This window comes from Sturnira hondurensis, unplaced genomic scaffold (genome assembly GCF_014824575.4).
Source record: "Sturnira hondurensis isolate 20B ecotype Veracruz unplaced genomic scaffold, ASM1482457v3 Scaffold0003693, whole genome shotgun sequence".
NCBI lineage: Eukaryota > Metazoa > Chordata > Mammalia > Chiroptera > Phyllostomidae > Sturnira > Sturnira hondurensis.
The window spans coordinates 9,177,333-9,194,682 of record NW_028076324.1 but is presented as its reverse complement, the minus strand read 5'-3'; the positions used below and the strand labels follow the sequence as shown (position 1 = coordinate 9,194,682).

Below are 17,350 nucleotides of genomic sequence, written 5' to 3'. Positions count from 1 at the left end.
CCTGGGCCCCCGCCAGCATCGCTCGGGGCTGAGGTGCAGGAGGGGAGTACCAAGTCAGAGGGAGCTGAGAGACTCAGGAGTTGGCAGTTATTGTGAGGCGTAATAATACCATGGCCTTTCTCTGCATCATTTTATTATTATTTTTAAATATATTTTATTGATTATGCCATTACAGTTGTCCTATTCCCCCCCTTCATTCCCCTCCACCCTGCACACCCCTCCCCCACCATCACCCCCTTTTGTTTATGTCCATGTGTCACAAGTTCTTTAGATTCTGTATTTCCCATAGTATTCTTGCCCTCCCCCTGTCTATTTTCTACCCACTGCCTATGCTACTTATTCTCTGTACCTTCTCCCCCCTTCTCTTCCTCCCATTCCCCTGTTGACCCTCCATGTGATCTCCATTTCTATGGTTCTGCTCCTGATCTAGCTGTCCTCTTGGTTTGCTTTTGTTTTAGGTGTGGTTGTTAATAACTGTGAGTTTGCTGTCCTTTCACTGTTCATATTTTTTATCTTCTTTTTCTTAGATAAGTCCCTATAACATTTCATACAATAAGGGCTTGGTGATGGTGAACTCCTTGAACTTGACCTTGTCTGAGAAGCACTTTATCTGCTCTTCCATTCTAAATGGTAGCTTTGCTGGATAGAATAGTCTTGGATATAGTCTTGGATATAGGTCCTTGCTTTTCATGACTTTGAATACTTCTTTCCAGCCCCTTCTTGCCTGTAAGGTCTCTTTTGAGAAGTCAGCTGACAGTCTGATGGGAACTCCTTTGTAGGTAATTATCCCCTTATCTCTTGCTGCTTCTAGGATTCTCTCCTTCATTTTAATCTTGGCTAATGTAATTATGATGTGCCTTGGTGTGTTCCTTCTTGGGTCCAACTTCTTTGGGACTCTCTGAGCTTCCTGGATTTCCTGGAAGTCTATTTCCTTTGCCAGATTGGGGAAGTTCTCCTTTATTATTTGTTCAAATAAGTTTTCCACTCGTGGCTATTCCTCTTCCCCTTCTGGTACCCCTATAATTTGGATGTTGGAGCGAACGTTTAACGATGTCCTGGAGGTTCCTAAGCCTCTCCTCATTTTTTTGAATTCTTGTTTCTTCATTCTTTTATGTTTGGTCATTTTTTTCTTCCTTCTGGTCTACTCCCTTGATTTGAGTCCCAGTTTCCTTTCCATCACTATTGGTTCCCTGTGCATTTCCCTTCATTTCAATTAGTTTAGCCTTCATTTGTTCCTCTAATTTGTGACTAAAATCAACCAATTCTGTGAGCATCCTGATCACCAGTATTTTGAACTGTGCATCTGAAAGGCTGGCTATTTCTTGGTCACTTAGAATTATAGGCTCTGGGGCTTTGAGCTGTTCTTGAGTCATAACGTTTGGTTTGTTGGCACCTGTTATGTGTGAGGGGTGGAGCCTTAGGTGTTCACCAGGGCCGGGCGACCCAGTCGCTGGGTTGTGACGCTTATGTGGGGGCGGGGTCAGAGAGGGGAAAAAAATGGCGCTCTGCTCTGCTTCGCTCTCTCTCAGATTTCTGTCCCCTCTGCGGCTTCCCACAAGCAAATTGGGCCCCTCTGGTGCTGGTTCCCGGGTGTGTGGGCCTGTGTACTCTCCAGGACCCTGTGGGTTTCTCTAACAAACTCTCTGTGGGCCTGGGAGCCTCTCCCGGCCCCTCAACCCCGAGAAAGTCTTTCCAGTTGATGCTTTCAGGCTCTAATTCCCACTGGGGCCCTAGCCTGAGCCATCTGTCTCACTGTTCACTCCTTCACTTGGTTTACCTGCGTGCGAATGTGTGACTGCAGTCAGCCAGCCAGCCACCCTGTGCCCTCACTGGGTCCGCCTGTTGCCACCCCATGCCTGGGATCCGCCAACCGCCTCTGCTCCTGAGTTGGTTGGTTGAAGGGTCTTTCCAGCCCAACCCCGCTCCGCCGCTGACTCCACCCCTCTTACCTGTCTGGCTGAGTGGTTTGTTGTGTTGTCGGACTTCCATACAGTTCAATTTTCAATGTTTTGGCTGTGTTTTTGTTACTAAAAGTTCGTTGTCTTTAAACTTCGTTGTACGAGGAAGCACAGTGTTTCCACCTACGCCTCCATCTTGGCTGGAAGTCCTCTGTATCATTTTAATAAGCAACACTATCCAGTAATGGCTGCCACCGAGTACTGTCCATTTGCCCACCCATTTCATCTTGAATAACCTTAGGAAGTGGTACTGCTGCACTTCCTACCTTGCAGGGGGTGAAAGACAGGTCCAGAGAGGTTCAGTAACCTACCGGCGAACCTGGGCAGCCTGCCCACACCCTGGCTCTTAACTACCTGGCTGCAGCATTCTTAGACTTTTTTCTTCTGAACTTATTTTTCAAAACAGAGAATCTTTTTACTTGCTTTGATTTTATACTTTGTGTTATTCAATTCCCCCCAGAATTTGTATTTCTCGGCCTTATTTGGAGAAACAGCCCCCAGGGAACCAGAGCCCCTGGAGGGAGGCAGGTGCAGGTGGCTGGCCTTGCCCCATCTTGTCGTGTGGGTTCACCGTGGATACTGGAGGCCTTCGGGGGGTCAAGCCTAACCCCTCAGCCCGCCACAGCTTGGTCCACCTCCAAACCTTTGCCCTGCCTGTCACCTATGCCTGGGACACCCTCTCAGGACTAGCATACCCTCGGCCTCTGCCACCTGGGTCTTGGATAAAGAAGGGCCCCGGCCAATCTTCCCTAGCACCCTGTCATTCCTCCCCGTTTTATTTATAATGTTTTATTCATGGCATCCAAAACCATCTGAAATTATCCTATTTGAGCATCAGTTTGGGAGTGTCTGGTCTCTCCTCTCCGGCTGTCTCTCTGGGTACCATGGCAGTGGTCGTGAGCACCTCCTACGCCCTCCTTTTGAGGCCTTTGCACATGCTGGACTCCCCAGCAAACTCCTACTCATCCTTCACATCCCTATTGCCACGGCCTCTTCCTCTAGGAAATAAGTCCTCAGTGCCCCAGCTCAGAAGAGGGTGGGGCCTGGGCCTTCTTCTCATCTTGTCCTTCCCTCCCCACTCCAGCTACATGCTGCTGCTGGACACAAACACTGCAAATACCTGAGAGGGGAGACAACCGGAGGGACAGGTCCTATCAAGTCAAACAGCCCCAGGCAAGCGGCTCCCAGGCTGAGGTCCTCTTTCCCTCTCAGTCCCCACCTCCAGGAACAATGGTAGGGCAGTGGTGCAGGGGGTTGGGGAGAGTGTAGGGGGGTGGTACTCAAGTGGGTGAGGGGATTCAGGCTACCCAAGGCTGCAAGGCGGTGCAGAGAACCAGAACTGCCCCACCCTAAAGCTTCCGGTAGTGTGGCCTCGAAGCCTTGTAGCTCCTTAAGCCTCAGCTTACGCCTCCAGGCCAATCTAAAACCCAACACTGTGTGGGACTCAATTCAAGCTCCATCCTCGAAGGCAAAGTTCCCTAAAAGAGAGACACGGGGATCCCCTCCCCACAACCCCATCAATTTGCTCCAGTGTAAGAGGGCTCTCAATCCCTGACCTCTGTCTCCACAGGGTCACGCAGGTTGCCAGCTCTGTGTACAGTAAGCAAGCAACAAATGGTGGTTCCCTGTCCAGCAGCCTGGCTGCATTCACCAAACCCACAAGCCCACATGAAGTCACTGCCAACAGTTCTACTGTGAATGTAGTAAACATTTTTACTGAACACCTACTACATGCCAGGAGCTTAAAACACATTTTCCTCTTAGAATCCTCTCCACCTTTCTTTAAAATGACGATCACCACTTCCATAGATGAGGTACAGAGAGCAGTTTGCTCACTGGCCCAAAGTTACACAGAAAAGTAGTAATTTGAACTCAGGTCTACTGGGTAATGAAGGCAGCTTTTGGGGTGGAGGGGTGCAGACGCGCCTCGCAGAGCAGCCTCGGGCTAGCCAACGTAGGCCTCTGGGCCTCAGTTTCCCCATTTGTTACACAGGCAGAGGGTGATCAGGGCTCCTGGGTCCAAGCCCCAGCCCCACCTCAACTCGATTCCCTCCCCCTCCCACTCTCGGCGGGCTACTCGCCTGGAATCTCACCGCCATGGTCCACTCCGGGGCTCTCCCGAGCCCCTGTCCCAGGGGAGCCGGGAAACACGAGTCAGTCCCCACCCTGGGGTGAGGGAGAAGGCTGGGAGGGTCACAGTGGAGCAGGTGTCCGGCACTCCACGGGCTCCCGCCCGCTTCGCCGCTCCGGGCTGCACCTGCCGGCCTTCCTGCTCCGCGTCCTCTACCTGCCCCGCCTCCGCCCCGACACGCCTCCTGGACGCCTCTGAGGCCGCCTTTTCCCCGACCCTCTCCCCCGCCCACACCCCTGCCGCTTTATCACAGAATCCAGGCCCTATGTGAGAATACCGGAACGGGTTTTCCATCCAGCCTAGCACAAGCCAGCGGTCGACGCCAAAGACAGGCCTGGCAAGGCTGCAGGGAAGACCCGGCAAGAATGATGGCCGTGTTCGGAATGGTGCTGCAATTCTGTAGGTTTTCTACCAGAGGAAGGGACACTTATTGAGGTTCAGTTGGGAGGCCTAATAGATCCGAAGCTAGTTGAGAACTAGAGACCCCCAGAGCATAGGGCTGTTCCTTCTCGAGTCACCCCATCTCTGGGAGGCTTACTCAATTTCACAGAGGGGAAAGAAACTGAGGCCCAGAGAGGGCATCAGCATGGACTTTCTGAAGATGCAAAGCTGCCCCCACTGGGGCCTGGCTCTGTCTTCACACCCAACACTGGGCTGGGCCCCCAAGAGAAAAGGGCGGGGCGGGAGGAAATTCCTCAGGCTCCAGGGTGTAAAGGTCGGACTTCCTCCTTCTCTCCTAGATATGCCTCACCCTCAGGGGCCCAGGGGCCTAAGGTAAGGTCTAGGAAGGACCTCCCCAAGGCACGAAATCCTCCATCCAGGGGAGAGTAAGGGAGGAAATCACTTGGAAGGGTGGAGCTGGCAGTGGCTCCACCCACATTCCTTTCTGATTTAAAAAAAAAAAAAAAGCAACTTCCTGAGGCCCTGAAGCTTAGCTCATCCTGAACACCACCTCATTCCAAGGCTGAAAAGGCAGATCTAGGTATAAGGGCCCCCTCCCAGCCTCATCCACTCAAGACTGTGTAGAAAGAAACACCAGACTTTGGGAAGGGGAAGGCACGGAAGAAATTGGGAGATCAAGGAAGATTTCCTGGAAGAGGGGCATTGCAGCTGGGGTTTTGAATGTTGGATAAGAGTTTGTCAAGTGAAAAAGACAGACAACAAAATTAAAATCTTTGAGGCTTCCAAGCCTGACTTCTCACACTTCCCAACTTCAGTTCTCTCGAAAAACACTAGTCTGGAGACCCCAGTCAGCCAGAATTGGCCCCTCAAGGGTCCCATATGCCACCGAAGCAATAAACCTTAGCAGAAGTCCCCTCTGAAGACCTACTTGGTACCTCAGGGCTGGAGAGGAAAGCCCAGCCTTTCTCAATGTTACTTTCAGAGACTAGCACACAGGGCACAGAAACAAAATGATTTTAGGTAGAATGAAGTCAAACATTTCTAAAGTGGCTGTGTATTTGTTTTAATGAGTCATAGGAAAATTATAAATAAGTTACCCACTGGCACACACACATAAGAGTTTGTGACTGCAATTACTTGGGAGGACTTATTGATTGGTACACAAGTTTGGCAAATCAGAGAAGTGGCCTGGAGGTGACTGAAGCTGTGGGGGGGACATCCTGAATTCCTGCACTCAGTGCCACCAGATCTCAGTGCTGCCAGGTCTCAGTGCCATTATTTATAGAATGAATGGGTTGAATTCATGGAAATGAGATGGTTGGCTCACATTTATTGAGTGCTTGCTCTACTCCAGCCACTACTATGCGTGATATTCATGTGCCCATTTTGCAGCTGAGAAAACTGAGGCCAGATGGGTCAAGTGGCAGCCTGACCAGCAAGAGCTGGATTTGGCTGTCTGACCCACACCCTTCACTGTCAATGCTTCTCACTGTAGAGTGATTCTGCCTTCAGGAGATACTGGACAATGTCTGGGGATAGCTATGGTTGTCACAATCGGGGGTGTTCCTGAAATCAAGTGGGTGGAAGCCAGAGGTGCTGCTCCACACCCCACAGTTCCAAGGATGCCCCCCCGACAGAGGATGAACTGAACCCAAATGTCAATAGCACTGGAGTAAAGAAACTCCACTCTAAACCCCTCTTCAAGAGAGGACAACAATCTCAGGACACATGATCTTCCTCCAGCCACCCACCACTCTGATCTCACATCTTTGTGTCCTGCTCAAGAGCCCTCAATAGCTCCCTAGCACCCATCAGATGACCCTGTGCTCAAATGGGAGAAGGGCACTGACACTGAGGCCCCCATTCCCATTTTTCATCAATTCACCTCAGCCAGGTCTTCATTTTCCCATTCATTCAGTCATTCCTGCTACAAAAATGTTTCAAGCCCCTACTACACTAAGTGTATGAAGCAGTGATGGGGACTAACTTCCCACCTGAAACTGCAGTGCCAACTTCAACCAGAAAAGGGCAGTGCAGGTGTGGCGTGAGGAGTGGGGGAAGGATGCAGGGACAGGCAAGGTCCTGGAAGTGCCAGCAGGTTGAAACTGCGTGGCCCCTTCTGAGCACCTGTGGGGAAACTGAGTCCTAGAGAGGGCAGAGGCTGGGCTGAGGTTCTCCGGATGTCAGCTGCCCAGAGGGGTAGAAGTCGTTACTCCCAGGCTTGGGATTTCCCTGGTGGAGGCTGCTTTGCTGTGCTATAGGAGGCTGAGGTCATCTGTGGCCTAACAGGTCAAACCAGAACCCAAGAATGTCCTGAAGCAGCTCTGCAGCCTGTCTGGGCTATGGCTCAATCACCAGCATTCGTTGAGTGCCCACTGTATACACACAAGACTGACAACACAGACCCAGTCCCTGCTCTAAAGGAAGCCCAGGATCCTCAGGGGAGGTAGATAGCAATGGAATCATCACAAATCCTGAGTAAAAAGTACAATGTAGACTTCTGAGAGCATTGGCAGGGAGACATGACCTAGGCTAGCGGCACCGGGAGGCTTCTCTGAGGAGGTGGCCTTTGAGATGAGAACTGAATTTAGTAGGAGGAACCTAGGTGAGAACAGAGAAACAGTTAGACCTGAAGGGGGTGAGGGAGAAGCCATGGGGAGATTTGGGGGAAGGTGTTCTAGGTGAAGCGAATGGTGCATGCAAAGGTCCTGGGTAGGACCATGCCTGACATGTTGGAGGTACAGAGAGGAGGCCTGTGTGGCTGGAGCAGTCAGTGAAGGGGAGAGGAGGAGGTGTGGGCAGGGAGGGGACAGAGTAGGTCATGCAAGGCCTTGTGGGCCTTGTAAGGAGGCTCCCTTGTAGGGAGCCCTGGAGGGCTGTGGATGGAGGAGGGATGGGACTCTGGTGCTCACAGGCACTGTCTGATTGCTGCTGCGGGTGAGATATATCTCAGGGGGCCAGGGTGGGACCTGACTCGGGTGCTCGAAGGCGCCCTCTGGTGACTTCTGGGAGGGAAAACAAACTAGTTGGGGGAGTCGGAAGCTGGAGGACCAGGAAGGTCAGACCAGCAGGCCCAGTAAGATGTCGCCTCTTTTTTTAAAGAATAAACATTTTATTTTGGAACCATTTTAAATTTACAGAAAAGTTGTAGATATAATTCGGAGAGTCCCCATATGCTCCTCACTCGGTTTCCCCAATGCTAACGTTGTACATGACCTTGGCATACTTGTGAAAATTAAGAAAGCAGCATTGCTACTTTAAGTTCACCATTAAGTAAACTCCAGATTGTAACCAGATTCTGCTAAAGTCCCTTTGCCGCCCCGGACCCCCTCCAGGGTGCCCCACTGCGTTTGGCCAGCATGTGTCCTCCAGCTCCATCCCCCTGTCCCACGACCTTCGCTGTCTGGGTGAGAATGGCCGGAGACTCAGCAGAACGCCCTCACGGGGTTGCTCTGATGTTTTCCTCGTGGTTGGACTGGGTCTTGGGTCTGAGGAGAGTGTGGAAGAGAAGGAGGGTGCTGGGGTCTCAGGAAGGGCAGATTCTGGGTGTGGTGGACTTCCCCAAGGCAGCGCCGCAGCCCGAGAGGATTGAGCAATGCCCTAGAGGCTGGTAACTCGGGGTCCTGGTGTGCCTTAGTGACAGCACTTTGATGTAGGAGGAAAGGGAAAGCGAGGAGTGCCCGTAGACCTTTCCAGAAGCTTGAAATAGAGTACACAGCGAGACGGAGCTCAGGGAGGGTGCTGAGGCTCTAGGAGGAAGCTCTGAGGAGAGGGAGCTGCTAAGCTTGGCATGAATTCCAGCCCTTCTGATTCCTGCCTCAGTTTCCCCATGTGTATAATGGCAGCCTGGCTCCGACTTTGAGTGGTGTCCTTAGGAAGTTTCGGATGCTCATGCGTCCGGCATGCAGCCGGCGCCCGGTGAGGTCTGCCTGGGCGCTCCTCGTGCCTCCTTCCCCACTGTGGACCAGGAGGAGGGACGCAGCCCCAGTGGGAAAACACAAAGGTGAATTATGGGGTCCCCGGGGCTGGAGGGAGAGCCCCTGAAACTGTCTATAGCAAGACTTGTCCTGTGCAGTTGCCGGAGGAAGGACCCTGGCCCCTGACAACTTTGTTACAGTCTGTGTTTTCAGTCTGGCCTCCACACTGCTACCCCAGGCCAGCTTCCCTCTGACCTCTCCCATTAAAGGTCTCCCGTGGCCCCCACGGTGACAGTCTTTATCTGCTCTGTGGCTGAACCTGACACCCTGGGAACCTGTCCTCTTAGAGCACACAGCACTTGCCTGTNGTGCAGTTGCCGGAGGAAGGACCCTGGCCCCTGACAACTTTGTTACAGTCTGTGTTTTCAGTCTGGCCTCCACACTGCTACCCCAGGACAGCTTCCCTCTGACCTCTCCCATTAAAGGTCTCCCGTGGCCCCCACGGTGACAGTCTTTATCTGCTCTGTGGCTGAACCTGACACCCTGGGAACCTGTCCTCTTAGAGCACACAGCACTTGCCTGTCTACACTGTCCAGAATATTAGGTGACTCTGCTCACGATATTCATTTATTGAGTGCCTGCTGCATACCAGGCACTGTTCTAGGCACTAGGGATGCTACAGCGATAGAGCTCACAGACCAGCAGGGAGAGCAGACATGCAACAAATAGCCCCACCGACGAATGTGCAGTGAATGAGCTGTGGCTTTAGCTCAAAAACCTTCCACGGCTCCCTGGCATCCGTTCAAAGCATGTTTATTGAGAAATTTATTAATGCCAGACTCCGGCTACCCTCCCAAGTCCTCTGTGCTTGTTATCACTACAAACTATTTCACAGCCCTGTAAATGGTAGGAGACCAGTGGTATTGCAGACGGTTCTTGTCCATGGAAATGCAAATTAACATTGCCCCGTGGAGACCACAGATGACTGCCCTGTGACTACTGACCAGTTTTGAATTTATCTGTAAATTCATTTCAGCACTCTCGATGCCCTGCGTCAGGAATGTTTCTTTACACTTTTCCTTGAACCAGCTGTAAAAGCTGACTGGTTCCCACATTAATTGATGAGTTAAGTAAACTCATAAAGCACCTTGTTTTTAATTGGTTTTTGAGAGAGAGAGGAAGGGAGAGAAAGAGAGGTTGAGAGAGAGAAACACTGATGTGCTGTTCTGCTTATCGATGCAGTCATTGGTTGATTCTTGTCTGTGCCCTGACTCGGGGATCGAACTCACAACCGAGGCGTATCAGACGGCGTTCTAACCAAATGAGCTATCTGACCAAGGTCACCTCTTTGTTTTATATTAGTGTGAAAGTCATGTTTTAACTTTTTGAAAAAAATCCTTTAACACTGTAACACCCAAAGGCTCCATACTGGCACCCAAGGCTCCCCCCTCAGAGTCCTCCCTCCCTCCCAGTTACTTGTTCTACTCACCCATTGAAGTCTTCAAGCCCCAGAACACTCCTCCCACTTTTCTTACTAATCACCCTGAGACCCCAGTCTATTTCTTACACATCAGCAAAGGCTGTGGTTCTACCCAAACCTTTACGGAATCTGCCCAGTTCTCCCCTCTCCTCTGCCTCCACCTGGTCCAGTCTCATCATTCCCCACCTGGACCCTCGCAGTCAACTCAGCCCTGGTCCCGGGGCTCCTGCCCTCTGTTTCCACAGTCTGTCCTCCCTACGGCCACCAGAGGACACCTGTGAACACCTGAGACGAACCCAGTCCCTCCTCTGATCTCAGCCCTCCAGGGCTCCCACCTCCTCTTGGGGGTAAAAGCCCAGGTTCTCCCCAAGGCCCACAGGGCCCTGTCTTGCCCCCACCCCTTCCCTGCCCTCACTTCCTCCCTGGGTCACTCACTCTGCTCCAGCCACTGTTCCTCCTCGCTGTTCCAGGCAAGGTCCTGCCCCGGGGCCTTTACACAGGATGTTACCTCTGCTTGGAAAGCCCCAAGTGCTGCCTTTGAGTCTGCTCAAATGAATTCTCCCGAATCTTTAAGATTGTAAAGAAAACCCTGGCCGGGTGGTTCAATAAGTTGGAGTGTCATTCCAAGCCCTAAAGTGTTGGATCCCGGTTGGAGTGCCTGCAGGAGGCGCCATGTCGGTGTCTCTCTCTCTCTCTCTCCCTCTCCCTCTCTCTTTTTCTCTTTCTCTCTCCCTCTCTCTCTTCCTCTCTCCCTCTCTCCCAACCCCTGCCTGTCTTCTCTCTCTGAAAATCAATGAACATATCCTCAGGCGAGGATTAAAAAAAATTGTAAAATACCTTCCCGCCTGTTTCATCTCTACTACTTGTGCCTCTTTTACTTCTTTTTTCCTCTCAGAGTGACCTTCCTCTGACCCAGGATACAATTTAGAATATAGTTTGTCCTTATTATGTCTCTTGCTTCTTCTCTATCTTCCTCCACCACAAGATCAGGGACCTTTGCTGAATCCCCAAAGCCCAGAACAGGTACACAGTAGTTGCTCCATTAACGCAGGTTCAGGCCCTGGGCAGTTCCTCCTCCCAGTCACATCTCCCACCAATCTCAGTCCATTCCAAAGGGTGTCAGGCTCCACTCTGAGCAAACACCACTCCCCTGGCACCAGGCCAGGCCAAGAAGGAAGAACAGCACCCACACTCTCCACTGTGAACTTTCCCCAGAACTCAGAGGGCCTCACTGAGCACTGAACCAGGGAGGCAGGAAGGACTTTTACAAGATGCTGAGCCTGGGGCTTTGGTCAGGGGGCATGGGCAGCACCCAGACCTCCCTGCTGTCTACATTTGATGTCTACCTCCCCACGGCCCTACTTTACTGTGCAGCCCTGGGCAAGTGGTTGACCCTCTCTGAGCCAGGGTTTGACCTCTGTAAAATAGGGAAGCAGCTGGCTCGACATTTTGAGACCTGATTTTGAGTGGGACGCCTTTCCCCGTGACCCTCACAGGACTGAGCATCTATTACCAGCCCTATCATATACTGTTCTCAGCAGCCCTGCTACACGGTGGGGGTCTTACACCCATTTTACAGAGCAGAAAACTGAGGTCCAGGCAGGAGAAATGGCCAGAGGCTGTCTCAGTTGAGATGTGTTCCCCTCAACCCCACAACCCTCCAAATCACAACCTTCTCTCCTCCCTGAGAGCTCCATGACCATGGTGCCCTGGGGTGATCCCAAATGCCAGGCCTGCCCAGGGCCCCTCACCTCAGGTGCCCATGCCTTCCCAGCCCCAGCCTCCAGGGACCCACTTGGTCCCCGACAAAGAGACTTGAGGTGCAATCAGACACTGCTCCCAGGAAGCTCCCTTTGTCCTGTACTTCTGAGAGCAAATGACCCAGAAAAATGTCTTGCCACTGACCCCTCTCCTCTCCAGTTCTAGGCTTCCTACGCCCAGAGACCATCCTGGCTCCTTGCCTGCGGACAACTCTGGGGACTGTTGTGACAACCTTTGGCTCGACCCCGCCCCACCCTCTCCTGCACTTCAGTGCCAGAGATTTTACCCAGAGAAGGAATCTAGGGAAACAAGGTAAGGCGGCTGACCCCAGGACCCACTTCCCTGACCGCTTCCCCAGCTCCTGCAGGTTCAGGTGGTGGTGGGAAGCCCATGCAGTTGTCAGAAGAATCGGGGCCTCTTCAAAAGTTCCAGGGAGCCCCCACATTGACCAAATGCCAGGCTGCCCACCTGCCACCTCCCTGCCCGACTTCCTGTCCTTGGTTTGGAGAATCAAAGAGGCCAGCCTGTGCCCCTTCGGCCCCCTGGCACCACCTGGGCCAACAATGACCCTTTTAGGTCCTGGCTCTGGCATCCTGGGCTGGTTGCCAAAGGCCGTAACTGCCAGCCAGATAATCCTTTAGAAACTATGTCAAATGCCCACACAGGAGGGTCAGTTTCCTGCTTTCCGGGGAGCTGGGGGGAGGTGATCTGGGATCCTGGGTGCCCACAGAGGGGACTCTGGTCCCAGCCAGGGCCTCGGGATGGTGAGCAGAGCAGGGACTTACCTGTCTAGGAGGCTGAGTTGCCTCTGGGCAGGCAGCAGGAGTCGAGGCCTGGGTGCTCGCCTGTCATGGGGGTGGGGAGGGAACCTGAGGTTTGAGCTCCGGCCTCCCCACCTGTTTGCTCAACTTTTCCTCTCTTGTGGTAGCAACAGGCTAGCAGGTCCCCTGCCAGGTGGAACCAGCGCGGCAACATGCAACGCACGACAAGCACAGGCGAACTGGCAGTGTGAGAGAGGCAGGGAGGCTGGTTGGGTGTGTGGCTCTGTCGTAAGGTGCTCTCACGTGGCAGCAGCTGGCCTTAACCCCTGCTCACCCAGAGGCCAGGGACGCTGGGTCCTGCCCTGCGTGTGCCATTCACCCCCGGGCCCTTGACGTCCACAGTGGAACCAGCACATGGAAGCAGGTCCTTAAGAAAGATTTGTTGAGTAAATTAAGGAATAAATAAATGAAGCTCCTCCTAGCTAGCCCCCCCCTCTCCCCTCTGCTCCTATTATAGCCAGAACTGCCAAGCCTTTTGCCGTGCCTTCCACCAGGAGTGCTATCTGGTAGGTTGCGGCAGGGCTGGCCTCTTCTTGCTCTGCAGATCTGAGAGCAAATTCTGTTTCTGTGCTACAGAGTGACCAGACAGATTCCTATGTGGAGAATCTTCAATCATTTCCCAGCTGGGTAGCTTTGGGTCTCCTCCGTTTCCTCACCTAAAAAATGGAGGAAACACTAGTGTCTACCTCCTAGGTGGGGGGAAGGTTTGAAGAGTTGAGTAAATGAGTGAAGGTCCATAAAGTGCTTAGAACAGGACAGGGCACACAGTAGGTCTGCACCTTCTAGCTTCTAGCTGCTACCCTCAGGTGGCTGGTTCCAATGAATGAGATGTGTTTAAGTGTAAAATACATGCTGGGCTTGCAAGATGCAGTACCCGCCCCCCCAAAAGACAGCTTGTTATTTTGAATCTCCACTCTAGGTTGAAATGATAATATTTTGGATATGTCAGGTTACATGAAGTATATTGTTAAAGTAGTCTCATCTGTTTCTATTTTGCTTTTTAAATTGTGGTTACTGGAAAATTTTAAATAACATTTTGGATTTTAAATTTAAATTGCCTTGCATTGTAGTGCTCTTGGGCAGTGCTGGAATAGGTGCTTAATGCATGGTAGATATCGAGCCTGTCTTTTTTGAACACATCTGTGTTATTTTCAAAGTGTTTATGAGCAGCTGAAATTACCTGCTGTGTGGTGCTCCTTTATCTGTCTCTTCTAGAATGTCACCTTATTGAGGTCAGGGATTTTGTCTTGCTCACTCTTGTATCCCCATGACCTAGAACAGTGTCTAGTACACAGTAGGTCCTCAATAAATATTTGTGGCATGAATGAATCAATGAATGAATGAACAAAAGGAATGTAGGAAAGGGGATGGAAGACACTTGGGTCTCTTGTACTTGGTACCTAGTGATGATGGTAACAGCCTCTAGACCCACGAGAGGGCGCCAGAAACCAGGCAACCTGCTCCAGCCAGGCAGCCTCAGCTTTGCACCCTGTAAAATTGGAACAAAGGAGCAGTGGGAGGATGAATCAAGAGATCTGGCCCTGGTTGGTATAGCTCAGTGGATTGAGCCGGACCTGCAAACCAAAGGATCGCGGTTCAATTCCCAGTCAGGGTACATGACTGGGTTGCAGGCCAGTTCCCAGCAGGGGATGCATGAAAGGTAACCATACATTGATATTTCTCTCCCTTTCTCCTTCCTTTCCCTCTAAAGATAAATAAATAAAATCTTAAAAAACAAAAAGAGAGAGATCCAGAAGCCGGGGCTCCACTCAGGCCCCATCCTCTCCTCCCCATTCTCTGCCTATACATTCCTGTTTCACACTCTGGTACTGGTTTGGTTTGGTCTTTTTTACATTTTCATTTTTCAAGTAAAATTTTTGCACACATGCACTTTAAAAAGTCGACTTCTAGCCCTGGCTGGCATAGCTCAGTGGATTGAGCGCGGGACTGTGAACCAGAGTATCGTGGTTCGATTCCCAGTCAGGGCACATGCCTGGGTTGCAGGCCAGTTCCCAGTGGGGGACACATGAGAGGCAACCACACATTGATATTTCTCACCCTCTCTCCTTCCCTTCCCCTCTCTCAGAAAATAAATAAATAAAATATTTTTAAAAATAAATAAAAAATAAAAAGTCGACTTCTAATTCAGGTTTATTAAAATCAGCCAAGTGGCATTGTTACCTCCCAATTTCTCCCTTCCTGGAGGCTCTGTCCCCTTAACTTCTTTTAAGCTAAATCATGTTGACATTCACTTCCTCATCTCCAAATAATGCCTGTGTTGCCACTTCTTGATTTTTCAGTTTTATATTGACTTCCCACCAGGAGAGATTTAATCAATGCTGAAGTTGATTTTTAAAAAAAATTCTTTCGTTTTTGTGACCCGTATCACTGACCCAACCCCCAGTCCTTCTCTGGTTGTCTGAACTGGTGCTTCTCAGACTCTCCCAGGCATCAGATTGTCTTAGGGGCTCACTGAGACCCAGATGATGGGGCCTCACTCAGAGTTGCTGATGCAGGAGGTCTGGGGTAGGGCACGAGATTCTGCATCTCTACCAAACTCCCAGGCGACACCTCCCCAGCACCCTAGACAGTGATGAGGAGCCATGTCTCTGGAACTAGACAGGCCTGGGTGAAAAACCTCCCAGCTCTGTCCCTCACTAGGGGGGTGCCCAGCACCCCCACACAGGAGATCATTAGTTATGAGTAAAACTACAATTAGCAGCATCTATTACTTCCCAAATCATGACTTCACAATTAATAACTACCCAATCATGCCATTAATAAATTCACCAGTAGACTTTAATAACAGTAGTAACACAATTATTCTTCATATAAACAACACTGACTCACAGCATGGTTCTTTGCATGATTCTCTAAGCTCCTGTTGGGGATGATAATAGTTTTCATCTGCTTGATTAATATTATCAAATATTTATTGTTTTCTAGGTGTAAGGTTCTGTGTCAGGTGCTGGAAATATAGTAGTGGTAAGAAAACAGATCCCTAACTTATGGAGATATCCCATGCAAAGGTTTTAGCTCTGAGGCTAGCACTTAATAATATTATTATTATGTATACTTATCATTATACTATAAATAACATTATATATAATATTAGTACATTATATATTCTAAAGATTTTATTAGTTTAGTTTTAGACAGAGGGGAAGGGTGGGAGAAAAAGGGGGAGAAACATCAAGGTGTGGTTGCCTCTCATACACCCCCTACTGGGTACCTGGCCTGAAACCCAGGCATGTGCCCTGACTGGGAATCGAACCAGTGACCCTTTGGTTTGCAGGCCGGCGCTCAATCCACTGAGCCACACCGGCCAGGACTAAGTATCAATATGATTTATATAATAATACATTCATTTTATTTAACAATATTTTTATCAATAATATCACATATAATTTATATATTGTGCACAATGAAAACCAAACGCTATTATATTACAATTACTGCTCATATTAAAACATTTAACAGTAGTTTGTGTTGCTTATAATGTAGTGGTAAATAATGTATTAGTTGTAAGTATTTCTATCTCATGTATAATAATAGTACTATTGCAATGTTACTGGAATGGCGCTGCCCTTCCACACCATGGGCGCGTGGGGGCGCTCGAGGCACTCCCGCGGGCGCACTTAGGCCCCGCCCCCGAGCTCCAATAGGCTGCAGGCGCGGTGCGCCGTGGCGCAGCGACTGGCCGCGTCCCCAGCCCTCCCCCTGGTCCCTGGGCTTGGCTCCCTCCCTCCGCCCTGCAGCCGGCGGCGGTTGTTGTTCAGCGGCGGCGGCCGCTGCTTGGGTCGTAACCTCCGGCCGCCCGCTCGCTAGTCGGTCCGCGCGCGTGGCTATGGAGCTGGAAGTGCCGGACGAGGCGGAGAGCGCCGAGGAGGGGACCGTGACCTCGGAGGTGACCTGGGCTGCGGAGAGCAGCGCGGCGTCAGGTAACGGTTTCGGACCTCGCGTCCCTTAGTTCTCACGGAATGGACCCGCCTGCCCCCCCTGCTGGGGCCCTGTGGTCCCGTCCATTTGCTGGGGGCTAGTCGAGACCCGCTACGGGGACACCGGAACGTTCCACTCAGGGTGCTCGCGGGGGGATGGAACACCCTACTCCCGGGTTGGGGGCCTCGCAGCCCGGGGCGGGAGGGAGGCTGGAACGCTCCACCTGGTGGCTTGGAGTGGCACCGCCTATTTCGGACATCCCTTGGTTGGGGGCGCTGGCCTGGGGGCAGGAGTGGGTGCAGGGCCCTATTCTGAGAGGCTATAGGTGGAGCATCCTGCTTTGAAAGCGTGCGGGGAAGACCCCCCCCCCTCACTTAGGACGCATGGTGGGTGAGTGTTCCGCCTCCTGCTGAGGGCGTTTGGGGACGACGTCCCTTCAGTCTTGGTGTGGCTGCGTTGCTCTGAGAGTGTGGAATGGTGAAGTACTCCCGTTCCATTGAGGGGGCCGTGTCTCCAAGGTGGGGCATGACGGGGTGACACTGTTTCAAATGTGCCCTCTTGCCTGGACACATTCTCTGGGCCACACACCTTGCTGGTGTCAGCTTCCTGGCCTCACCCCTTCCCTTCATAAATGGGCCCTATGGGCACATCTTATTGGCTAGGAAGGCCAGGGGCAAGTGGGTTGGAGGAGGGAGGGTCTTTGTGGCATCTGGGTCAGCCTCCTGACTGTCTCATCTCTCTTTGTGGAAGTCACTAGACCCAGTTTCTGGGGTGCTGTCGTTTTCTTCCCTATCTGAGTTTTAGTTTACCTTCCTCTCTCAGGAGGGGGCTAAGGGCATGTCATCTCAAGGCACCTTTCATGTTGGGGCTTTTTAAGCAGACCTGGGAAGAGTAGGCCCTTCTAATCCTTCTCCCTGGACACGGGGGTCTACTGTAGCCAT

The 17,350-nt window shown here is 51.5% G+C and overlaps 2 protein-coding genes across 14 annotated transcripts in view; one reads left to right on the top strand and one right to left on the bottom strand.

The window, feature by feature from the left end:
- TJP3 (tight junction protein 3) overlaps positions 1-12,674 on the bottom strand; it is a 31,236-nt gene extending 18,562 nt beyond the window's left edge. The window contains exon 1 of one of the 2 annotated variants that reach the window (XM_037042538.1): positions 12,435-12,674. Coding sequence is in view for 1 of the 2 variants with exons in the window: in XM_037042537.1 (XP_036898432.1) it covers positions 4,040-4,057 (18 nt within the window). In the remaining variant the exon portion in view is untranslated. Of the gene's footprint in view, positions 1-4,039; positions 4,228-12,434 lie in introns of those variants that run through there. The other variant, XM_037042537.1, reaches the window with a different exon arrangement.
- Positions 12,675-16,197: 3,523 nt separating this feature from the next.
- PIP5K1C (phosphatidylinositol-4-phosphate 5-kinase type 1 gamma) overlaps positions 16,198-17,350 on the top strand; it is a 53,140-nt gene continuing 51,987 nt past the window's right edge. For 7 of the 12 annotated variants that reach the window (XM_037042533.1, XM_037042531.1, XM_037042535.1 and 4 more), the window contains exon 1: positions 16,199-16,411. In XM_037042533.1, coding sequence (XP_036898428.1) covers positions 16,318-16,411 — 94 coding nt within the window. In that variant the 5' untranslated portion in view covers positions 16,199-16,317. Of the gene's footprint in view, positions 16,412-17,350 lie in introns of all 12 variants that reach the window. The other 5 variants (XM_037042526.1, XM_037042527.1, XM_037042530.1 and 2 more) reach the window with 1 other exon arrangement.